The sequence below is a fragment of the Cavia porcellus genome, unplaced genomic scaffold (genome assembly GCF_034190915.1).
Source record: "Cavia porcellus strain 051 isolate PalLab524CR breed Dunkin Hartley unplaced genomic scaffold, mCavPor4.1 scaffold_9, whole genome shotgun sequence".
Lineage (NCBI taxonomy): Eukaryota > Metazoa > Chordata > Mammalia > Rodentia > Caviidae > Cavia > Cavia porcellus.
Window position 1 is genome coordinate 62,730,894 of NW_026947492.1, and position 23,307 is coordinate 62,754,200.

Consider the following 23,307-nt stretch of genomic DNA (forward strand, 5'->3'; position numbering starts at 1 on the left):
GTATCTTGATTGTGAAGGGAGCTGCATGACAATATCTGGTTATCAAAACTCATCAAATTATACGTTATAAAAAGGATGAATTTCACTATATGTAAATGATACTTCAAACTGAGTTTGGCAAGATCTGTTAAAAACAGGCATCCCTCTCTAATTTTCAATATTCACTATGACCAGTGACATATTGAAAATTCATGTTAGTAGTGTCAAAATTAATTCATGTTAACAGTCACCTGGAATATTTTGGATTCTTATTGTTGATGATATATCACATTGGAGAATTATGAACCCTCCTCCTCCTCCTTTTTTAATTTTAAGACAGAGTCTCGCTCTGTAATTCAGGCTGGCCTTGAACGCACTGTGTAGCCCAGGCTATCTTTGAACTTGTTGCAGTTCTTCTACTTTAGCCTCCTGAGTGCTAGGATTAAAGGGGTGCACTACCACACCCAGCAAGAGTTCTTATTGTTAGTAGGAAATGAAGATTTATGAATATCAGTGATGTTATGAAATACAGTTGCTAATGAATAGAGATAAATTAACCTTATGAGTAGGATAAATTCACAGTGTGTGATTCTTCATTCAGCAAGGAGAAAGTGGGTTAAAGAATTGGGAATCTTCCTTTCTCACACCATTCTTGGGCACCTTCCACTGTAAAGCAGCGAGACCCCTGTAGAGTGAGGCTGTTAGAAATGGCAATCCTCAAGGAAGATGGTGGTATGGGGACATTCCAGTTAGAGTCTATTTGGGCTCACTGGTGGCTTTCGAAAGGTTCTGCTTCTGAGAAGGTAAGAACCACAGACCAAGCACAAAGTATCCTCATAACTGTTTGAAATTCCCCACAAGAATCATCTCTCCCTCCTCCTGCCTTTGCTCCCGGAGTACATTTCATCAGCATCGGAAGGACTGGTTCCCGGCACTGCCTTCCCTGGTTGGCCAGGGTCCCTGAGGAACTGAGCTAATGAGTGGATAACACGCATTTGCCAAGACCTTCCTGGATGTGGTACCTGGGCTTTGTTAATTTTAAAATGCTGCCATCCTTGGCTGGCTGAAGACCATTTAATTCTCTCTCACAGCAGTCATTTACTTTTAGCATTTGCTTATTTTCCCTCCATCTTACCAAAGGGAGGGGATCTTTAAGCCCTATTCTTAAGAAACCACTAATCCAAGCCTGCAGACAAGACCCTATGGACTTTTCTTTGTGGGCTGCAGCAGCTCCTGTGGTAATCTTGGACACAGGAGCTGGAGTGTCCCTTGCAACAAAGATGGCTGGTAGCCTCTAGGAGAAGGCTGTTGCTATTGCTGGCTAGCTAAAGATAGGGCACCCTTGTGCTTGCGCTTAAGTGTGGGTGGTTAGGGAGCCTGAACACATGGAGACCCTGTGTTAGGATTATAGGATCCCTTCCCCGGTCCCCACCTTCTTCTCAGCCTAACTTTGTGCTACATAGTAGTGCTTTATTCTGCCCAAGGAGACAAGACTTTGTGCTGTCAGATTTTTAGTAATGATGTTGGCTGTCATTGATTGGGTGCCTTTCATGAGCCAGGCCAACTCAAACCCTTCACATGGTAGCTGTCTAATCCTGAGGACAATCCTAAAAGGGAGGAATTATTACCCCTATCTTATAATTAGGAAAATTGAAACTCAGAGATGCCCAAGATTGCGGTTGTCCAGGTAGTAAAAGAGGCAGCCAGGATTTGAAACTGGGTCCCTCTGAATCCCTAATCTTAACTTTCCCTGGACTACACTGCCTATTGGGGGAAGGGGAGGGGACAATGCTGTGGACCAAGGGATGCTGGGACCAGGACTCAGATCAACTCATACAGGTTTTCTTTACCCACTTATGCTAGAAACATAAAAACAGATGAACCACTGTCATCCTCAAAAGGCTGATCATCAGGAAGGAATAAAGCAAGTCTCCCTTTGACTGCAGAATAAGGTAGAATGGTCAGTGCCACAGAGAAGACCAATAGAATGCTGTGGAGAGATCACAGTATGTAGAGGTGACATCATGGAAAAAGGCCCTCTCTGAGGAGGTAGGCCTTGATAGGTGGGCAGTATTTGATTGGTAAAAGTGGAAACTGAACAGGCATTTCTAGAAAGACCTTTGTAAGCCTAGGCTCACAAAGGTGAAAAGTAGGAGGAGCTAGCAATGTCTAAGGACCAGAGAAAGAAAGAACTTAGCCAGCATGGGCCCTGATCCCTTCTGGTTTTGACAGTCCAGCTGTTGAACATATGTGTGCTCTAGAGCCAGAACCTGCTTTCAAATTCAGATTCTACCTCTTATTAGTTTGATACTTTGGCAGATTCTTTCACTTTTTTGTGATTGTTTCTCCTGCCATAAAATTGGGATAATAAATGGATCTACTTACTGCCACCTAAGGCTGTTTTGAGGTTTAAATGTATAAACATACAAAGTATTTAGAATAATTCTTGCTATATAGTATGTGCTTAGTGAGGATTTACTACTTTAGTTAATGTAACATAGTAATAAATTAACAATAATACCTTCATAATAATTGCTACTACTCATGTCAGTGCCGATTATGGGTTGTCCCAGGGGGAGGTTACCTATAAGTAAACCTACCTTGATTAAGATGGGGGAGTGGTTACCTGTCTCATCAGTAATTCATAAGTGACTCAGAAGCAGTAGGGCTTTGGGGGTTCTTTTTCCAATCCTTTTCATTTAAGAAGCTAGGCCTAGAACATGGGACCCCTAAGCAGGGTGCCCTGATGTGGGATTGGCTTTTGTCCCAGATGGCCATCTGCCTAAAGCAGAGCAGTGCCCAGTATTTCCCAGCAAGGAAGGGAGGGTGAGGTGCTGGCCAAGTGCCCAGAATACCACACCATGCCCCCAGAAAACTGTGCTGGGCTAGGCGTTTCTCCCACTGCTGCTGCTATGGCCGATTATCTCTGAGTAACAAAGAATCATTTCTAATCCCATTTGGAATCGTTGTTCATGATAATCCTGTTTCATAGTAATGATATTCCAATTCCAGCATGCACCCGTTTCTAGTTTGGCAGATGCATGTCTTGACCTCAGGTGACCCAAGACACTGCTCCCTGGAAAGCAGTGCCAGCTCATTTGCCTAACATGACAGTCCCAGGGTATCCCCTCCCCTCACACAAGTGCTGTATCTAATCCTGGGGTTCGGTGTTCAGACTTGTCTTCATAGAGTGTGTGTTGGAGAGTGTCCATTGTTCATCCAGTTTAGCAGCTAGAGGAAGGCTGTTCATTTCAAGGAACTATGATATGGTCCTATACTCAGACCTATACTTCTTTAAAAGACATCTTCTTGCTAGACAGAGTTTGGGGTGCACACCCCTAATCCCAGCTACTCTTGAGGCTGAGACAAGAGAATCACAAGTTTGAGACTACTCTGGGCAACTTAGTGAGATCTTGCCTCAAATAAAAAATAAAGTCGGTGAAGTAGCTCAGCATGAAGACCCTAGATTTAATCCCCAATACCATGCACAGAAAGATTTCTTTAAAAGCAGCTGTGTAGGGGCTAGGGATATAGCTCAGCTGCGTAGTGCACCTGACTGGCAAGCATGAGGTTGAGAGTTCTATTCCTGGTACCAAAAACGAACGAACAAACAATAAAAAAAGGCAGCTGTGCGTAACTGCTTATTGTAATAGGGCTGCCAGGCTGGAATGGCAGTGTCTACAGTAGACATGGTGGATGTGTGTAGGTTTTAATAAGTTATTTGGCTGTCTATCACAATATCTACACAAGTAAAGTGCAATGTGGGAAATAGTAAACGGTAAATGACCTGGTTTATTATTTCTATGTGAACAGACATCAGCCTAGAGAGCTAATTCAACGTGTGGGCCATCTCTGAATTCTATTCAGTACTCAGTATCACTGGTTTCATTGAGGTCATCAATTAATGCCAGCCAAAATTTACAGATTAAATGAAGCTTGGAGACATACTGGTATGTTAGGTGAAAGGACTGGGGACAAAAGAAAGTCATCTCGGTGCGCTTAGAGCAATGGTTAAATCTGTATTGATAAAAATTAACAGAGAACTGGGAGTGCAAATCGCTTGCCTGGCATGTACAAGATCCTGGATTGAGTTCCTACCATAGGGATGAATATATAGGTCAGTAATTAAAAACAAAAACCAGCTCTTAAAATCCAAGGTGCAGCTGGATTTGATGGTGTACACCTGTAATCCCCACACTAGGGAGGATGAGGCAGGAGAATCACCCAAGCCCAAGGCCAGCCTGAACTACATGGTGAGACCTTGTCTCAAAAAAAAGGCACACTACTAAGAAGCAAAGCATAGGAGCAGATTAAAACTGTGAGTCAATAGTACAGTGTCTAGGCCCTGGAACAGAACCAGTCAAACAAATACTTGTCCTATATAGGCCTTGCATGCAAAGAATCAAAAAGTTCAAGGCACAGTTTCTGCCTCACAGATTACACAGTCTAGTTGTATGAAACATGACAGCAAAAAACAAGGATTTCAGAATGAGACTGCTTGAGTTTAACCACTTAACAGTTTACCCTAAGTGTCATTCAGTCTGAGTTTGTGCACTGACTGTCCCGAGCATTGTCCCGGAGCATTGCTGTTGGTTCAGCCAGTTAAATCTTACTTACACAAGATAGACTCATAGGTCTGTTTGTTTTATAGTGACTTTTCTTTCTTTCTTTCTTTTTTTTTTTTTTTTTTTTTTTTTTGAGGGTTACCGGGATTTAATTCACAACCTTGCACTTACCAAGCAAGCACTTGAGCCACTGAGCTACATCCCTGGCCCTATAGTGACTATTTTCTTTTTGCATACTTTTTATTTAGAATGTGATATTTGCCTTTGGTGCTTGTTTCTAGTAAAATTTAATAATAAATTCTGGTTACTTTCTCTTACTAATTCATTTTTGTGAAAAATAACATAATTTTGTGCTATAATCTTTTAAAACTCTTATAAATATATTAGATGCAGTATTTATATTTCTTCAGAACTCAGTGATGCTCTTTTACAATACAAAATGGACACGTTGGGGACCCTGAGACTGAATAGGAAGAAAGTGCCAAAAGAACTGAAAATGTTAGCATATCAGAAAGCAAATGTCTGTGTTATGAAATGGAAAGACAAAATAGTTATCTCCTTATTGTCAGCTATTCATAATACTGAAATAATAGAACTTGAAATGAAACTTTAAAAATTCTAATAGTGGTCAATTCTATGGGTGGTGTTGACAAGAGTTGACCAACATCCAATAAGCTATCCTGTTATCATAAAGCAAGGAAAAATCTTACTATAAAATATGTATGCACCTTCTGAACCAAACAATATGGAACTTGTTGGTTATTTATTCAAAACAAAGGGGTTTAAAAAGTCATTTACAGTTTAATTTAGAACTAATAAACCAAAAAATTGAAAAATAAGGGATAACAAAATACCAACCAGGACATCAGTCATCAACATTTTCAGCATTATGTTTAGTGGGTACACATTTTACACACATACCAGTCATAGAAAAAAAGGAAAGACCCACAGGACAGTGTAAAATGTGTGGTTCAAAGAAAGACAGTGGTGCAAAAAGAATTTGGAAACAGTAGATGCTACCGTCAAAGATTGTAAGGTTGTACTGTGTATTGAATGTTTTAAGATATGTCACACACAGAAAAATTAGTGAATAAATTTGATGAAATTGTCATTTTTCATATTTCCTGTTGTCTTATAAAAATTAACAAAAAATAAGCAATTTTAGGTCATCTTGTATTTGAATAATTGGACCAGTAAGTGGGTAAAGCCCAGCTCTGTCTCTGTCTAGTTCTCCTTACTCATCTGCAAAATGAGAATAACAACACCTTCCTCAATATTGTCGGATTGTGAAGATTAAAATGCTTATAAAACTGCTTTTGTACAGAGCACTAAGGGCATGTTGTAAATACATAGTAGATACCAGTAGCTGTTATTAGTATTATTTTTCTCATCTTTTACTGAGTCAAAAGCTATACCAGCTCCATCATAATCTGATCATTTGTATACAGAAAGCATAGTCAGGCCCATTCTGTAGTAAAAAGCCCTAACAGCCAGGACCTGACCACTGGCCCACAGATTTGGTAGCCACATAGTATGAACCACAGACTGGATGATACGGAATCATATTTAGAACTAAACTGAGGACGTGATACTAGGATTGTCCCAGATCGCCTGTGATGAATGATCTTGATTCCTTGGCTCTCGTTTAACGGCCAGTGTTTTCGCTGATTCTTGCCCCTAGTTATATCTACCTCTGTCTGGGCCCATCACTGATTTTGATTGTGGTCCGGCTCAGTTAGATTCCTTTTTACATTAGATATCTACTATGACCTGTTTTGCTTTAATTAGTGTCTGAAAATACCTCCATCCCTGGTACATAGAGTAGGGCTTCAGTAACTTTGGGATAGTAAGACTAATGGATGGTCAGATAATTGAGTGCCAATGTGACTGAGGGAATGTGCCCCAGCTTTAGACTCAAACTGGCCTGGATTTGCATCTTGATTCCTGTGCTTATTTAATGTGTGCACTTGGGTAACTGTTGTTATCATGCTAAGTCTATTTATTCATTTATGAAATGGAACTGATACCTCATTGCAAATTGTTACAAAGATCTGAAATTTTGACTATAAAGTGCCTAACACACTGTGACTACTTTATTGTGACTATGGATGATTATTGATTTTAAGATAATAAACCAAAGATTATCATCTTCATTTGAGGATATTTGGAGTAAATTTCTACTTAGGTACCTTTCCTGCTACCTGATCCTCATTCATTTCTTAAGAAAGATGACTTTAGAAAGGAAATGGTTTGGGACTGGGATGTAGCACAGTGGCACGGTGCCGGCCAGGAAAGAGCCTGGTCCTGGGTTTGATTCCTGCCCCACCCCACTTCCCCCCACCCCCCAAAAAAGAAAGGAAATGGTTCTCCCCATCCTGTTCTCCACAGCTCCTACCTGTGCCACAGGGTCTCTAAAAATATGCAGTGCGTCTGGTCAGGCCACCAGCTTCCCTGACCCGCCAGCAGACAGGTTACTGAAAGACACAGCTCATTGACTTTCCAGCAAACCTGAGCTGTACCTTCTTGCCTTCTTTCCCTCATCGAGGTGTACACTGGGTTGAATAGGTTGCTCTTTGTCTTCTGCTTTGGAGCTGTGACACTCATCATAGTGACCCTGTGTTTAAATGTCAGGGGTAGAAGAACATCTTCTGAGGCTGTGCATTGTGTGAGGGATGACCTGGTGGTGTCGGGGTCACTGCCCTCCTTGCTTCACTAACTCCAGCTGCTTGCCAGTCGTCTTTGACACGTGCCTGCCCCAGCACCAACTTCCATTCAAACACAGGCTTCCTGTGCAGAGCCCAAGCCGCTACAGTCACTGCGAGCAGAAGGCCTTAACAACAATCGATGTAACTGCCCTCCCGTGCATTGGGACTCCCCATGTGCTTCCACAGACCAGCAAATTAATTGGCCATGGCTCCCAAGGGAATATCATGAATCCCAGGAACTGCTGTTGGGACCACCTTCCTGTTCCTTTCCTCGGTTTTCTCTGGGAACCCAGGAAAGGTCTAGTGCAAATGAGAGGAAGATACAAGTTTCCATACCTAACCACCTGTAGCCTAGTTTAGACCTTTCTGTGAGAGAAGGGTATGTAGGACAGAGACAGTTTTTTCTTTCATCTTTCTCCCTTATTCTCATCAAATAAAATACTGACTTCATTTGTTCATCTTCTATTCATATATTCATGTACTCATTCAAAAAAATCTGTTGACTGCTTACTGTGATCGAAGCACTAAGCAAGAAACTGAGGAATAAGTTTGAGACATGGTCTTTGCCTGATGGTCTAATGAAAAAGCAAACACTCATGATACAGTATGGTAGAGGTCACTAGGTATTAGGGCAGAGACTCAGGCTGGCAGTCAGAGAAGTCTCACTTGAGTTGGTGAAGGTGTCAGTGGGGTATCAATACCCATTGATATGCCAAAGAGTGGCATCTTTGGCCTCTGATGAACTTCAGGATGCTCTCTATTTTCTTTAATTTTTTATTTTAAAGAGAATAAAACCAAGCAAAATAAAATAGAATAAAACCAATCAAAATAAAACTGTGTGATACACAATTTCAGAACAAGCTAATAGAAAATCAACAGTGGCTACCATAAGGCCTTGTATCTCCAAAATAGCTGCCCATATCAGCAGACATAGTAAAATCAAATGAACAGAATAGAACCAGTAAAAACAAAACAATGAATGCAATACAGGACTTCAAAATAAGATAATAGTCCAAAATTGCTACCATATTATATTTTGTTATCTTTGAAATAGCTGCCCATGCCATCATATATAATAAGATCCAACAAGACAAAACAATAAGTAAAACCAAACCAAACAAAACAATAAAAATGATACAGGACTTTAAAACAAGATAATAGGGAATTAACAATGGCTACCACCTTCAGAAGGAGATCCCCCATAGATGCTATATTGCATATTGTTATCCTTTAAATAGACTATCAGACTACCAACTTTAGGCCTGCAAAGTCAATGAAACACTAAACACTACGAGCCTTAAGTTGTATTTTATTTTAATAGCTGTCATCTCAGCCTGTGTTTCTGCAGATCAGCTGGTTTCTTACAACAGGGTGGCGTGTGGGTGCTTGGCTTTTCCTGTCTCCCAGCTGCACACCAGAAGGGGCTGGTGTCTGGTTCTCCCTGCAGCCTGTGAATGGTGCTGACTTACAGAAGGGGCCTGGCATCTGGTTCTTCCTGTGGCCCATGAATGGCACCAACTCACAGGAAAAGGCTGGTGTCCAGTTCTCCTTACAGCTGGTGCATGGTGCCCCAGCTTCCTGTTTTCATTGAGTCCTTAACTCTTCAGTCTCTGAGATCAGATATGACTTAGAAGTTCTCTAATTAAGGAGGTTCCCTGGAAGGAATAACCTTTGGGGACAAATAGTCATTCAGTTAATATATGAATAGAAGGGGATAGGGAATCAACAGTTTGTTTTAAAGTCATCTATCCACACTGCTGCACATAATATCCAGCCAGTGACTTTGGGCTGTTGCGTCATGTTTCATATGTGGCTACACATTCATTTACCTATATATTCCCCCAGTGATAAGATACTTTATTTCCTGCAATTCCACATTGCTACAAAGTGTGGTTGATGAACAGTCTCCCATGATGACCTTTGTGGACCTCCATAAGAATTTCTCTGGAAAAGATATACTCAGGAGCAAAGTCCTGGGTCAGGGGGTAGGGTACTTTAACTTAATACAGTGTTACAAGATTGACTTCCAAAGTGACTGCACCATGCTGTATCTTGATAGTGCATGAAGAGTCTCAGATCCCTATGTTCTCACCAACACCTGGCATTTTTCAGCTTTCTAACTTTTGTCAATATGCTGAATTGAAATTGCTATCTAATTATTGTTCTAATTTCATATCTCTAATGATAAATGATCCTGGGAATCTTTTTAGTTGTACTCAATTTTGGGTTTTGTTTTTGTTTGTTTGTTAGTTGTTGTTTTGGTTTCCACTTCTGATAATTGACTCTTCATATCCTGTCCTTATTTTTTTTGTGGGGTGTCCCATCCTAATGTTTCTGTTAAAATCTAAATTGAGGCAAAGTGCTCCTATACAATGCTTCCCTATACTGAGAGTCAGTATAGGGAAGTGAGGAACAATATAGTATACCTCTCATGCTGTATAGATACGCTCTGCTTTCCCATATTAGTAAGGAGAATAGGGTATCTGAGAATCTGGGTATCTGGGGGATATCTCTAGCCTGTGAGATTGGTATCAGCATCAGTGGTGCTACCCAAATTTAAGCACTGGTATATTTTTCCACAGATTATAGAGGCCATATTCTGACCTGGCTAAGAGAATTGCTGATATGCTTAAGCCTTTGATTAGCTTTTGCATGCAGAGTAGTACCTTTGAGCAGGAATTGAATGGAATGGTGTGCTCTGCCTCCTATAATCCAGCTGTTAAGAACCACAAAGGCTTAGTCCTACAACACACTCTGTTTGGTACTAGCTACTCAGTTTTAAAACAGTGACCCCTAAACCCAAATATGTTGCAGGTATGCTAGAAATAAGGGGAGGTTGACCTTTGGTGAATCCCCTCTGATAGCAGTGCCTACCTGCCCTTCTGCTGTCAGCTTCTCTTCTTGGTGATAACCCTGTACTCCACATGTCATCCAAGTGGGCTCACTCACCGTGTCTCCATGTGTGTGACTGTTTCTACATTTGGTCCTCATTTGGACAGTGCTGTAGTCAGGGGTTGTGCAGGGAACAATTAGAATCAGGACATGGAGTTTATATTATTTTTATAATGGTCACTGGGAGTTAACACAAGAAGATGCAGGAAATCTATCCGTACCACCAAAGACAGAATTTTTAGTCAAGGGCCTAACTCCCACAGCAATGTCCCACATGAGTCCAGAGAAAAACCCAGAACTCATTCATGACAATGTCTTCTACGAGTCCAGCTGGCGGTCCAGAGCCCACAAGAAGGACTCACACCAGTCTCTTTTATGGATCCGTGCCGGGAAGGCTCAAAGGTCAGGACTGGAAGCCAGAAAGTCCATGCCAGTGAGGTGAAGGAGCTGTGCTGGTGGGATAAGGGTTCTACACTGGAGCCGAGAAGTCACACTCACAACAAAGACCAGGGCTGTCCTGAAAGGCACCACAGCCATCCTCAGCGACATGGAGGCCCTGAGCTCCTCCGACGATAAGCACAATCGAGAACATGCCAGGAAGCCAGCATGATGAGTTCATCCTGGAGACCAAGCAGCACATGTTTTCCGCTCCGGAGCCAGGAAGCAATACTCGATATGAGGACCAAAGCTTCTCCAGGAGAACCAATGGCTCAAACAGAAACTCATAGGAGAACCCACAATGCCTCAGTGCCTCAACGCAACAACACATTAATGCCTTAACTCCCTTCTCCTTCTCCACCTACTTAAGCTGGCAACTTTCCTCAGGTGGAGCATCTTCGCTCAGTGCCGTGCTGATGTAATCCAGCTGGCATTAAACTGATCACCAGTTCTTAATCTGTAACAGAGTTGTTTTTTTTTTTTTCTACCTTAGCAAAAAGCAGAAGCAAAAATCATTTCATTTCAAACATCCCCTCACTGCTGCTTTTGAGTGCTTTTTAAATTCTTTAGTTTCTGGCCACTTCCTTATAATCTACAGTTCTGTCATACTCTTGTACTTGACCCCTAACTTGGCTCTTTACTCTCTGCCTCATAACTCCTGTGCTGCCTTGTTTGTGTTATGACTATGAACTCTGTGGTACACATGCCCCACTGACAGTCCCAGACTACTACTAAGCTTGATCTAGCAACCTTGCCATAGGTTTGTGTAGCATTGCTAGCCTCCTCTCTTTTTGCTTCGCATAGTTCAAATGAGATTGTTTTGGATATCAATACTCGTAATGAGCTATACTCATGTGACACTCCATCTTGATCTGAGCTGGATCAAGCTCTTCTTCCAGAAGACAGCAGCTGCTTTAGTGCTCCAGCTCAGATGCTTTGTATATATGTCTGGACTATCTGGTGTTTGGTGCCACAGTTGGCCACAGAATAGCCATAATCCCTCTAGTCCTGTCCATACCCCACAGTGCATTTGTTGATTTTTGAGTTTTATTAAAAGTGAAGGGAATCTTCTCTTGAGGTTACAGGATGAGTCACTACCTTGGATTGCTTACCCTCTTTAGCCTCTGAGTTTGTGAAGTGAATTGCCCATTTCTTTTGATTGGGTTAGCATGCCTGGCCTGATTGTATCCACTGTCCTCTCCCTGTCCTGCCAGACCACTGTCTGCCCTCCAGGGCCAAAGGCAGCATACATGGTTGCTTAGACACGTCCTGCATCCTGCAAATTGGACAGATGGAATCAATACTCCCGAACCTGGAGAAGCCAGGTAGCACAGTTAGTGACACCAACTGCCTGAAGGGACAGGCTGCCATGGAAGAGTGTGTGATTGAATAGTGATTGGACACAGCATCTGAGGATTAACCAAATTATGTCCCTTTGAGTTTAATTGACATACCCTTCTTGGATTTTAAAACATGTCAACCTGTGCAGAATATAGAAGAGCTGCCTTTGTTTGCTTTTTTTTTTTTTTTTTGAAACGGGTCCTTCTATATAGCCCAGTCTGGTCTTCAATCACTATCCCTTTACTTGGCTTCCCAAGTATTGGAATTACAGGGATGTGCCACGTGCCAAGCAGAAGAGCTGCTTCCTAACATAGGACTGTGCCAGCATAAGGCCCAGGAGTGGTCAGATATAATCTGATGCCCATCACTGCTGTGATTATGTACAGAAAGGAAAAAGAGCTCATATATAAAAGATGTGATTGAAATACATGGTAAGGGCCGGTACTGGAGTATAGCTCAGTAGTAGAACACTTGCCTAGCTTGCAGGAGGCTCTGGATTCAATTCCCACTATCAAAAAAGAAAAAAATTATATATGCTAACTGTTTAAGTTTTTTAAAGATTTGGTACAATTAAAGACACATTGTCATTACTTGCCCTCAAAATATTCCCCAAACTAATCCCCCTCAAAATATTCCCCTTGACTTCAAACACACTTATTCCATTGTTCTGCTACTTTCTGAAGTGGTTCTGAAGTCCTCTTTCGTGAGCATCTTTATGAGATATGATTAGAACCACAGTGAATGCTGCTGTCAAGTGCCATCCAACAGAAAGACAGGCTTGGGAAAACATTACAGTTAGTTGTCATCTACCAGGTCTGGCACCATGTGACTTCTGGCTCTTCCCCAAAGTCAAAATGACTGTGAAGGGAAGTAAATGTTTGAATCAGTTGAGTACATTAAGGCAGTCATTGCCCACTACCGCACAACTGAACACATTCACTGAAGGACTTCCAAAAGTGCTTCACAAGGTGGTAAGAGGCAGGGATGGTGGCATATGCCTGTCAACCCAGCACTGGGGAGGCTGAGGCAGGTGGATCACAAATTTAGGCCAGCCTCAGCTACCTAGTGAGTTCAACACAAGCCTGAGCTACATAGCAAGACCCTGTCTTCAAAAAAAAAAAAGTGGCAAGAACAATGGGATAGTTATTCAAAGTGGGTGTGGAGGGATATATTTTGAGGGAAATAAATGGCAATGTATCTTTTACTGTAATTTTTTAAAATTTAAGTATTCACTATATTTTTATCATAATTCATGCCTGGAGCTTTTTTATGTACAGGCACTATGGAGTTTTACATATTTCCTCATGACTTGTTATGAAGATATTTTTCTATTATTCTGTTAGGAAATGGAGGTTCATTGGCCCAGTAACTTGTCCAAGATCGTATCTTACGATTGAGCTTTGATTTGACTCCAGATCACTCTGTGCTTGAAACAAAATGCTATTCTGTCACCCCAACTTAGTGTCTTAGTTCATGTTTCTCAGTTTCCCCACAAACCAACCACAGGGTCAGGTTGACAGTGATAGTTACAGTTGGTTGAGCAGTTGTTGTTAGACACTGTTCTGAGCATTTTACTTGCATCAACCCAACCACATGAGCTAGACATTATTTATGAGAACAACTGTGAGGCTGCAAAATAGTGATTTTCAGATTTCATCATTCCTTCTACACTTCTCAGTTGTCATCTTGCAGTGAGGAAGAGTTTTCTCTTTTACCTTACTATTTTCAGTGTGGATTTGTGCAATCTTATTTTATTTGATGGGTTTTAATTATAATTTTATAAATATATAAATATAGTGAACTATAATCCATGGCTGTCATTATTCATTTTAATCTCAAATTGTCCTAGATTTTACAACCAGTGTTGTTAACCCCTACACTATACTACTTCTCTGTGAGATACTGTTTTGCACTGTTTTCTTACTATTTGCCTGTCTCTTTCAGCCTTTCTGTTCCCTCTTGGCCTTCAATCTTCTGGAGAACAGAGTAGACTAATGGCATAGATAGTAAAAATGGTGAATCAAGTAAGAGTAAAGAATCTCCAAGTGAGAATTTGGCACTCTATTATGAAAGAAATACAAATTTTAGCCAGGTGTGGCAACACATGCCTATAATCCCAGTACTCAGGAGATTGAGGCAGGAGGATCTTGGTGAGTTTGAGACCAGCCTGGGCCAAAAAGTGAGCTCAAGGCCAGCCTGAACTACATAGTGAGACCCCGTCTCAAAAAGACAGACAGATAAACAGACAGAAAGGGAGAGAAAGAAAAAAGAAAGACAAGTTTTAGACCTGGATTTTTGCTGCTTAGAAACCCTTCTCATCCATTTCTCTTTGAGATCTTAATCTATATTCTGGATGAATTACCTATGAAAGGTAATTTTTAAAATCCTTTTAGGTAAAGTAAATAAAAACGGGAGATTCACCTAACTATGTTAAATCAAATGTAGAATAACCTCTGCCATATAGGAGATAGATTCTGATTTTTTTTTAATTTATGAATAAGGATTATGTATTTGTGTGCTTGGAAATTATTGAAATTCATTCATCCATTCAGGAAATAATTGAACTAGATCCTGTGTCTCTTGAAGATAATGAAATCCAGGCTAGTGATATGTAGTGTATGGTTTGTGGGGAAACTGAGAAACACGAACTAAGACACTAAGTTGGGGTGACAGAATAGCATTTTATAACAAGCACTGGGATCAAATCAAAGCTCAATCTTAAGATGCGATCTTGGACAAGTTACTGGTTCAAACATTAAAAAGCCAAAACAGAGAAAACTGAAACTATAGTTTAGTGTGTTAATAGTTATAACAATCAGAGGAATTCATTTGAATGCTTACCACTTGTGCCTTCAAGAGTATTAACATTTTTGAAGGCCAATAAAAGAAAAACATACTGAGAAACATGGACAAAAGGACGTTAATTAATAAGTGATTCATAAAAAACACAACTGACTGCTACGCGTGCCATTTTTAAAATTCAACCTCACTAGTCATCATAGTAAAGTGCAAGTTGAAATGCTAGTGTTATTCTGTGTTCTAATTTCCAGATTAACACATTCTGAAAAAGGAGGGGTACTATTTTGTGAAAGGAGGGAACAATGGTACTTTCCTGTTTCTTACTTTAGTAGTGAAAATAAAATTTAGTACAATCTTCCTGAAAGGTAATTTAGTAGTTATCAGAATCCTTAAAAATGTTTATGCTTTCTCACCTAGAATTTTACCTCCTAGAAATTTATCCAAAGAAAAGATTTAGAGAACTTATGTCATTGAAATATTAAAAACAATTTGCTTTACAAGAGGAGGATGGTCAAAGTATAAGATGATCTAATGGTTGAATACTATTTAGCCATTAAAACCATGTTGTCAGCATACATTACATGAAAGAGGGTCACATTGTGTGTTTAGAGTGAGTATATATATGATCTCACTTTTGTAAATAAAAAGTATATTCATTAAAAAACTGGGAAGATGTTACCTATTCTAAGTTTTGTTTTAGTTTTGGTTTTTGGTTATCTGTATCTTCTGGTTTTTGTTTTTGTTTTTGTTTTGGGGGGGGGGGGGTTTGTACTAGGGATTGAACTCATGACCTCATGCTTGCCAGGCAGATGCTTATGCCACTGAGCTAAACCCCTGGCCCTTGATTTGTTTTTTAAAAGGGAACATGAACACTTTCTTTGAAGGGAGGGAAAAAAATCATTAGCTAGGAAATTACTTGTAAAAAAAAGAAGTAAAAATATGCATGGACCGAGAACTGTTCTTTTTAAAAACACTGATCTTTTGCCTTCAGGAGTTCTTGAGTCTTTCCACTGTGCCATTCCAGTTCCAGCTATTCAGCTTTCAAATCTGAAACACTACGTCCTTTAGCAGACCTTTCTGCCTTCCCTTCATTCCTTCCTTAATTTATAAATTCTTTTATCACTATTTATTTATTTATTGACAGTATCTCACTGTTGCCTGGGCTGGCCTCAAGCTCCCTGACTTAAGTGATCCTCCGCCCCATCCTCTGGAATAGCTGGAACTATAGGCACACAGCTACTGATTTTTAATTGACAAAATCATAGATATTTTCATATGTAGTGTGCTTTAAAGTATTCATTTTGTGACAGCTAAATTAAGCTAGCATACACATTACCGCATGTACTATTCTTTGTGGTAAGAACCCTGACATTTTACTTTCAGCAATTTTCAAAAATACTTCACTGCTCTGTGAGATTTTTGTTTTTTGGAAGGGGTTGGTTTTCCTTTTTTTTTTTTTCCTTTTTTGCACTTTGGTTCGTTGATTGGTTGGTTTTTGGAGACAGGATCTCAGTATGTAGTTCAGGCTGGCCTTAAACTCACTATGTAGCCCAGACTGGCCTTGAAATGGTGTTCCTCCTGCCTCAGCCTCGAAAGTACTGGGACTACAGATGTGTACCACCATGCCATGCTCAAGAATACATTATTAGGGCTGGGGATTTAGCTCAGGGGCGTGAGCACCTGCCTGGCAAGCATGAGGTCGTGAGTTCAATCCCTGGTACCAAAAAAAAAGAGAATACATTATTAACTATAGTCACCATTTTGTACATGTACATCATAAGATCTCTTGAATTCTTTCTAGTTGTGGATCTGAAATTGTGTGTCCTTTGACCAACATCTTTTGAACTTCCCATCCCACCGTGTATCTGGCACCAGCATTCTGCTCTGCTGATGAGTTAAATTTTTTATATTCTACATGAAGTGAAATTGTGTGGTAATATTTTTCTTTTGCCTGGTTTATTTCACTTAACATAGTCTTCCAAATATACTCATTTTGTCACAGATGATAGAATTTCCTTCTTTTTTATGTTTGATTCTATTATGTATATATGAGCACATTTTCTTTATTCATCTAACATTGGACACATAGGTTGATTTGTATGAGTCACTTTCCTGACACTAAGACAAAATACGCTACACCTGAAAATTAAGGAGAGATTTATTTGGCTCATAATTTCATAAGAGTCCAGCCCATGGTTGGCTGTCTCCAAGGCAGAAAGAGCATGGTAGAAAAGCTACTCAGTCCATGGCAGACAGGAAGCAGAGCAGGGAATAGCACCAGAAAGTAAGGGGCCAGGGACAGATACAGAGATTCTGCCCAAAAAGTGTACATACACTTTAGAAAAAGAAAAATAGTATGATCTTTTTTCAACAGATGGTGTTACCCTCATTGGGGGACCCTACAGGATGTGTTGTTTATCACAGAAAACCCACAACACTGCTAGCCCTTAAATAAGAAATTAAAAATGCAGTGTGTGGCAGTCTCAATGATCAAGGTTGCCCAAGCAGCAGTTCTCTGTCTGGAAGCTAAAGGCCACCACTTTAAGCACCTCTTATAAACTGTGGAAGCCAAAGGTAACATATTAATCTCATGATGTCTCAGTAATTTTTTTTTCTTTTTTTTTTTTTTTGGTACCAGGGATTGAACTCATCCTTGTGCTTGCCAGGCAGATGCTTGTGCTGCTGAGCTAAACCTCTGGTCCCCTTAGTAAATTTAATGCTAAAATATTTATACAAGTTTCCCCTCCACCCAAATTCTGTGTACGTTTTTTGGGCAGACTTTGTAGTACCCAAAATCGTGTCTCCATGCTCCACCCAAACACTCAGAAATAATGCTTTACTAGTCCCCTGGGTAGCTCTCAAACTAATGAAGTTGACATTCCTGTTTAACTGTCACACAATTCTAATCTTGGCTATTGTGAAAATGCTGCAGTGAATTTAAGAGTACAGATACCTCTTCAGCATACTGATTTCATTTCCTTTGAATATGTACCCAGCACTGAGATTACTAGCTAATATGGAGGCTTCTATTTTTAATTTTTTGAGGAACCTCCATACTGTTTTCCATAAAGACTATGCTAATTTATATCTCCACCACCAACACAAGGGTTCCGTTTTCTCCACATCCTTGTCAGCACTTATTATCTTTCATCTTCTTTACAGTGGCCATTCTAACAGGCATGAGGTAACATCTCAGTATGGTTTTATAGTAAGTTGCATGTCTTGGATGATTAGTAAAGTTCAGCATTTTTTCAGATAACTGTTGGCCATCTATATAATTTTTTTTTGAGATAGAGTCTTACTGTGTAACTCAGGCTGACCTTGAGCCCACTTTGTAGTCCAGGCTGGCCTCAAACTCATGGCAGTCCTTGAACCTCAGTCTCCTGAGTGCTGAAATTACAGGCATACACCAAGCCCAGCCATTTATCTATCTTTTGAGAAAGGTATCTTTCACCCTGTTCTATTTTTTCCTATGTGAGTTATTACATATGTATTTTAGGTATTAATCTCATGTCAGACGTATGGTTTGAAAACATTGTCTCCCATTCTATAAGTTGATCATTCACTCCTTTGCAGTATAAACACTTTTTATATTTATATAATTTTTTGTCTCTTTTTGCTTTTGTTTCCTGCACTTTTATGGCCATATCCAAAATTTTATTGCCCAGATCAGTGTCATAGAACTTTTCTTCTATGTTTTGTTCTGGTAGTTTCAGCCTTAAGTAACTTACAAGATTTCGCTTAACCCACTTTGAGTTGATTTTTTTTTTTTTTATACAGTGTGGGTGTGGTACAAAGTTCTGGGGCTGGGGATTTAGCTCAGCGGCATAAGCGCCTGCCTTGCAAGCAGGCAGTCGTGACTTCGATCCCTGGTACCAATAAAAATGAAAAAGACCAAAAAAAACCCAAAGTTCTAATTTCGTTCTGCATATGGATGTGGTGTTTATCCAACACTATTTACTAAAGAGACTGTCCTTTCCCTGTTGTATGTTGTTAGTGCCCATGTCAAAAATCAATTGACTAGCCAGATGTAGTGGCAAATGCCTGTAATCCTAGCACTCAGGTGGCTGAGACGGGAGGATTGTTTTAAGTTCAAGACTAGCCTGGGGGGCTGGAGATTTAGCTCAGCGGCATAAGTGCCTGCCTTGCAAGCAGGCAGTCGTGAGTTCGATTCCAGGTACCGATAAAAAAAAGGAAAAAATCCCTGGTACCGATAAAAACTAAAAAGACAAAAAAAAGAAAACGTGACTAGCCTGGGCTACAAAGTGAGCTCAAGGCCAGCCTGAACTGCGTGTGAGACTCGGTATCTTTTTGGTCAAAAAGACCCCCCCAAAAATCAATTGACCATAAACATGTGGATTTATTTCTAGACTCTGTTCTGTTTCATTGGTCTATATGTCTATTTATACCATACTGTTTTTATTACTATAACTTTATAGTATATTTTGAGGTCAGACATTGTATTGCCTCCAGCTTTGCTCAGTTTATTTAAGATTGCTTTGACTGTGAATTTTAAGACATTTTTTCAATTTCTGTTAAAAATGTCACTGGATTTTTGATAGGAATTATATTGACTATTGCTCACTCTGAGTAGTATTAACATTTTAAATATATTCTTTCAACTCATGAATATTCTTTCATTTCTTTCATTAGTATCTTATAGTTTTCTGTGTTCAAGTTTTTCACTTCTTTAAAGTTAATCATAAGTATTTTTTTCTTTTGTACCTATTGTAAATTTTTCAAATGGGTATTAGTGTATAGTAATGCACTGAATTTGAATTTTTTTTTTTCTTTTTTAGTCTGAGATGGGTTTTGCTATGCATGAGGCTGGCCTTCAACTCACTTTGTAGCCCAGGCTAGACTCAAACTTACAGTGATGCTTCTTCCTCAGCCTCCTGAGTGCTGGGATTACAGGAATGTGCCACCACACCCAGCTGCTACTGATTTTTATGTCAAATTTTGTGTCCTGCAACTTTACTGAATTTATTAGTTCTTACTGTTTTTTGTTTTGTTTTGCTTTTTTGAGGAGTCTTTAGGGTTTTGTGTATATAATATGTCATAAATAGATTTTTTTAATTCTTCTTTTCCAATTTGGATATCTTGTATTTTCTCTTGCCTCATGGCTCTGGCTAGAACTTTTAGTACCAACTTAAATAAAAGAGGTGAGAATCGGCAACCTTGTCGTATTGTTGTTCTTTTTTTTCCCCCTTCAACGCTTTGAACATATCCTACTTTCTCCTGGTCTACAATGCTTTGTTTGAAAAATCTACTGTTAAGCCGGGCCTGGTGGCTCACGCCTGTAATCCAGCACTCGGGAGGCTGAGGTGGGAGGATCGTTGCAAGTTCAAGGCCAGCCTGGGCTACAAAGTGAGCTCAAGGCCAGCCTGAACTGCATAGCGAGACCCCATCTCAAAAAAGACCAAAAAAGAAAGAAAGAGAGAGAGAGAGAGAGAGAGAGAGAGAGAGAGAGAGAGAGAGAGAGAGAGAGAGAGAAAGAAAGGAAGGAAGGAAAGAAAGAAAGAAAGAAAGAAAGAAAAATCCATTGTTAGCTTATTGGAATACCTTATATGTTATTTGCTTCTTTTCTCCCACCAATTTCAAAATCCTTTCTTTTTTTCCCTTTGATCCTCCTTCCCCCTCTTTATTCCTTCCTGGTTTTGTTTTGTTTTATTTGTTTTTGTTTTTTCCTTCAGTGCTGGGGTTTGATCCTGGACCTTGTACATACAAGATAAACACTGTACCACCAAACTACAGCCTCAGTCCTATTATTTCTTTCAACAGTCTTTTTACTTTTTACTGTCTTTTTTCTTCTTGAACTTTTATAACTAAGTACTCTTCTTTTGATGTTGGCCCTTAAATCCTGCAAACTTCATTCTTTTTTTTCTTCCATATATTTTCAGATACACCTGTCTTCAAATTCGTAAGATTCTTATGTTTGGTCAGTTTTGTTGATGTTCTGTATTATATTTTTTCACTTCATTGATTGTATTTTTCAGCTCCAGAATTTGATTTTTAAAAATAATTTCACCTCAGTAAAATTAATTGTTTTGGTCATTTATAGGCTTTCCAGGTTCCCTTAAATAGTTTCTCGGAACAAAATGGAAGTAAGGGGGATGGAGAGGAAAAGAAGAAACAAAAAGGGAAGGGAGGAGGAGGGAGAAAGAAAAGGAATAGTTTCTACTTTTCTTGATTTTCACTGATCTTCCTAAAAACAATTAAAAATTTTTAAGTTCTTTGTCAGGTCATGAATCTCCAATTTTTTTAGGGGTTTGTTACTGGTCTTTTATTTGAGTCCTTTTTTATGGTCATGTTTCCTGATTTTCTTATTGTTGTTCACTTGTTTGTTTTGCTCTTGTGGCCATTCATTGGTGACTATACATTTGAAAATGTAAGGGTTATATTCCAGTCTTTACAGACTGGCTTTGTCTGGGAAAGCCTTTCAGCAGTCAACTCTTTCAAAAATTCTGGGCATGTCTGATCCAATAGTCGGGCAGTCCTGGCACCTGGGTCCTGGAAGTCAGAAGCCTGGGGCTGCTAGGGTTAACCTGGTTATAGGTAAAGTCCAGAGGTTAAGGGGAGTCTGCGGCCCTGAAAGACTGCCTGGCACTGAATTTTATTGAGACAGTCCTGGCTTCAGAGTCTAGGCAAAGTCCAGTGCTCACTTCTCTCTTCCTTTCTCCATGTGGAGGGTATTTCTCTTCATACTGTACTGCCTGGGTTTGAGAGGAGGATGACACAAATAATGTAAAACTGCCTGTCTTGCCCTTGTTGGCATGTCTTTATTTTTGTGCTCTGCTTATGTGCTTTAATATCTTACCTGGTTTCCTTATCATTGTTCTGCCAACCTGCCAACATCCTGCAGGAAGGCCTTTCTTAAGTCTTTCCCTAGTTCTACTGCACATGGTATATCTCCCTTCATAATCTTCATGCATTTTCCCATGCTTTATTGTTACCTTCCTAGCGAATTTTAAGCTCCTTGTAAGCATAGACCCAGCACCCAGAATAGTGCCTAGAATATAGTAAGCATTTGATGAGTAATTGCTAAATTAATCATTCGTGTTTTATAGTTGTGGCAGTTAGAAAGGTGTTACATAACATGTCCCAATCCTCTGACTGATTATTTCAGAGCTGGCTTTGCTACCCTTCTTTTACACTCTAAGAGCTCATGTTCTTTTTTCACATAAGCAGAGACAGACTCAATCCCCAAACATGCTTCCAGATCTGGCTCTCTACCTACTGGGCCTTTCTTGCTTTTGACTTTCCTGTCTTTCTGATTTCTTCCAGTGTGGTGCAGATTCTCCTTGCTGCTGGAGCTGACCCAAATCTTGGGGATGATTTCAGCAGTGTCTACAAGACTGCCAAGGAACAGGGAATCCATTCTTTGGAAGGTAAGTGTGGTCTGTCCCATTGCTTTAAGAGCTTTCCTCCTTTGGTTTCCGTCAGTATTGCTCAAAGCCAATGCTACCAGCATCTCTGCAAGTCCTGAATCTCTGAAAATTCATAGATAATCCAAAGGACTTAGAACAGATGTCCTTCACAGTCCTGCTGGCTTTATAATATTATCATTTCAGAAATGTTAGGGAAAAAAATAGAAAATTGAGTCCAAGACCTGTTGGAGGCAGTGCACATTTCAGGTGGCATTCTCCTGAAAGTGCCTTGGCCTGGGGATCCTCAGATGAGTGGACAATTAAGCAGGTTTCAGTAAAATAATCAGAGTGACTGAGGGGAATGTCTGTATGTTCCTTTTGCAGACTTACCCTCTCCTGGAATAAGAAAATAGCCTCACTGGTTTCCTCAGCCTCAGAAGTCCCTTAACTGAGTACTGTTTGTTCAGTGTATATAATTCTGTCTCTGGGACTGGTCTCTTGCAACACTGTATGAACAAGACAAATAGTGGACCTTTTTGTGCCTTGATATCTGTGCTTGTAAAATGGATTTGACATCAATGCCTCCTGTGTGATACTGTAGAAGTAATTATTGAGATTTCAGAAAAGGCAGTGTATCAAGACTTAGCCACCTGTTTATTAGAAGATACCTGGTCAGTCCAGTCTATGTTGCCTCTACCAAGTAGTTCCTCCAAAGTAGTGTTGAGAAAAAGTATGTTGCTTTAGCTGTAGATAGAAATGAGAATTTTGCATTTGAGCTTTTGATTGTACAGATGACTGTCCCTCTTCCTGCCCATTGTCCTGGTTTACTCAGAGAAACTGAGAGTCCTCTGAGACTTCCAGCAGTAGGACCACTGAACAGTAACTGCTTTGAAGTTGGCAGTGATGCTATGAAGATGGACAGAGTTCCTGACCACCTGAGAATCAGAACATAGACTCTAGACAGATTCAGCCAAGAAGAGTAGGACATTCACCCCTTGGGGCTATTAGTGAAGCCACCAAGCTAATACAGATATGTGTAGCCCAGAGTAGAAGGTTATTGGTGGCCTGGAGAAAAAATTTTTCAAATCACTGGTAGGAGGCTGTCCAAGAGTATCAGGGTGCTACTGCCCAGATGAAGGGTGAAATCGTTGTCCCCTGCCTTTCTATCTCTCTAAATCTGGTCCTTGTCGAGGCTCCATTGCAGAGGCTGGATCCTCCACA

The 23,307-nt window shown here is 40.1% G+C and overlaps 1 protein-coding gene across 4 annotated transcripts in view; it reads left to right on the top strand.

The window, feature by feature from the left end:
* The window catches only part of Clpb (ClpB family mitochondrial disaggregase), a 158,536-nt gene that overhangs the window by 33,836 nt on the left and 101,393 nt on the right, over positions 1-23,307 (top strand). For all 4 annotated transcript variants that reach the window (XM_063256559.1, XM_003463463.5, XM_005000740.4 and 1 more), the window contains exon 4: positions 22,004-22,107. In XM_063256559.1, the coding sequence (XP_063112629.1) occupies positions 22,004-22,107 (104 nt within the window). The remainder of the gene's footprint in view (positions 1-22,003; positions 22,108-23,307) is intronic.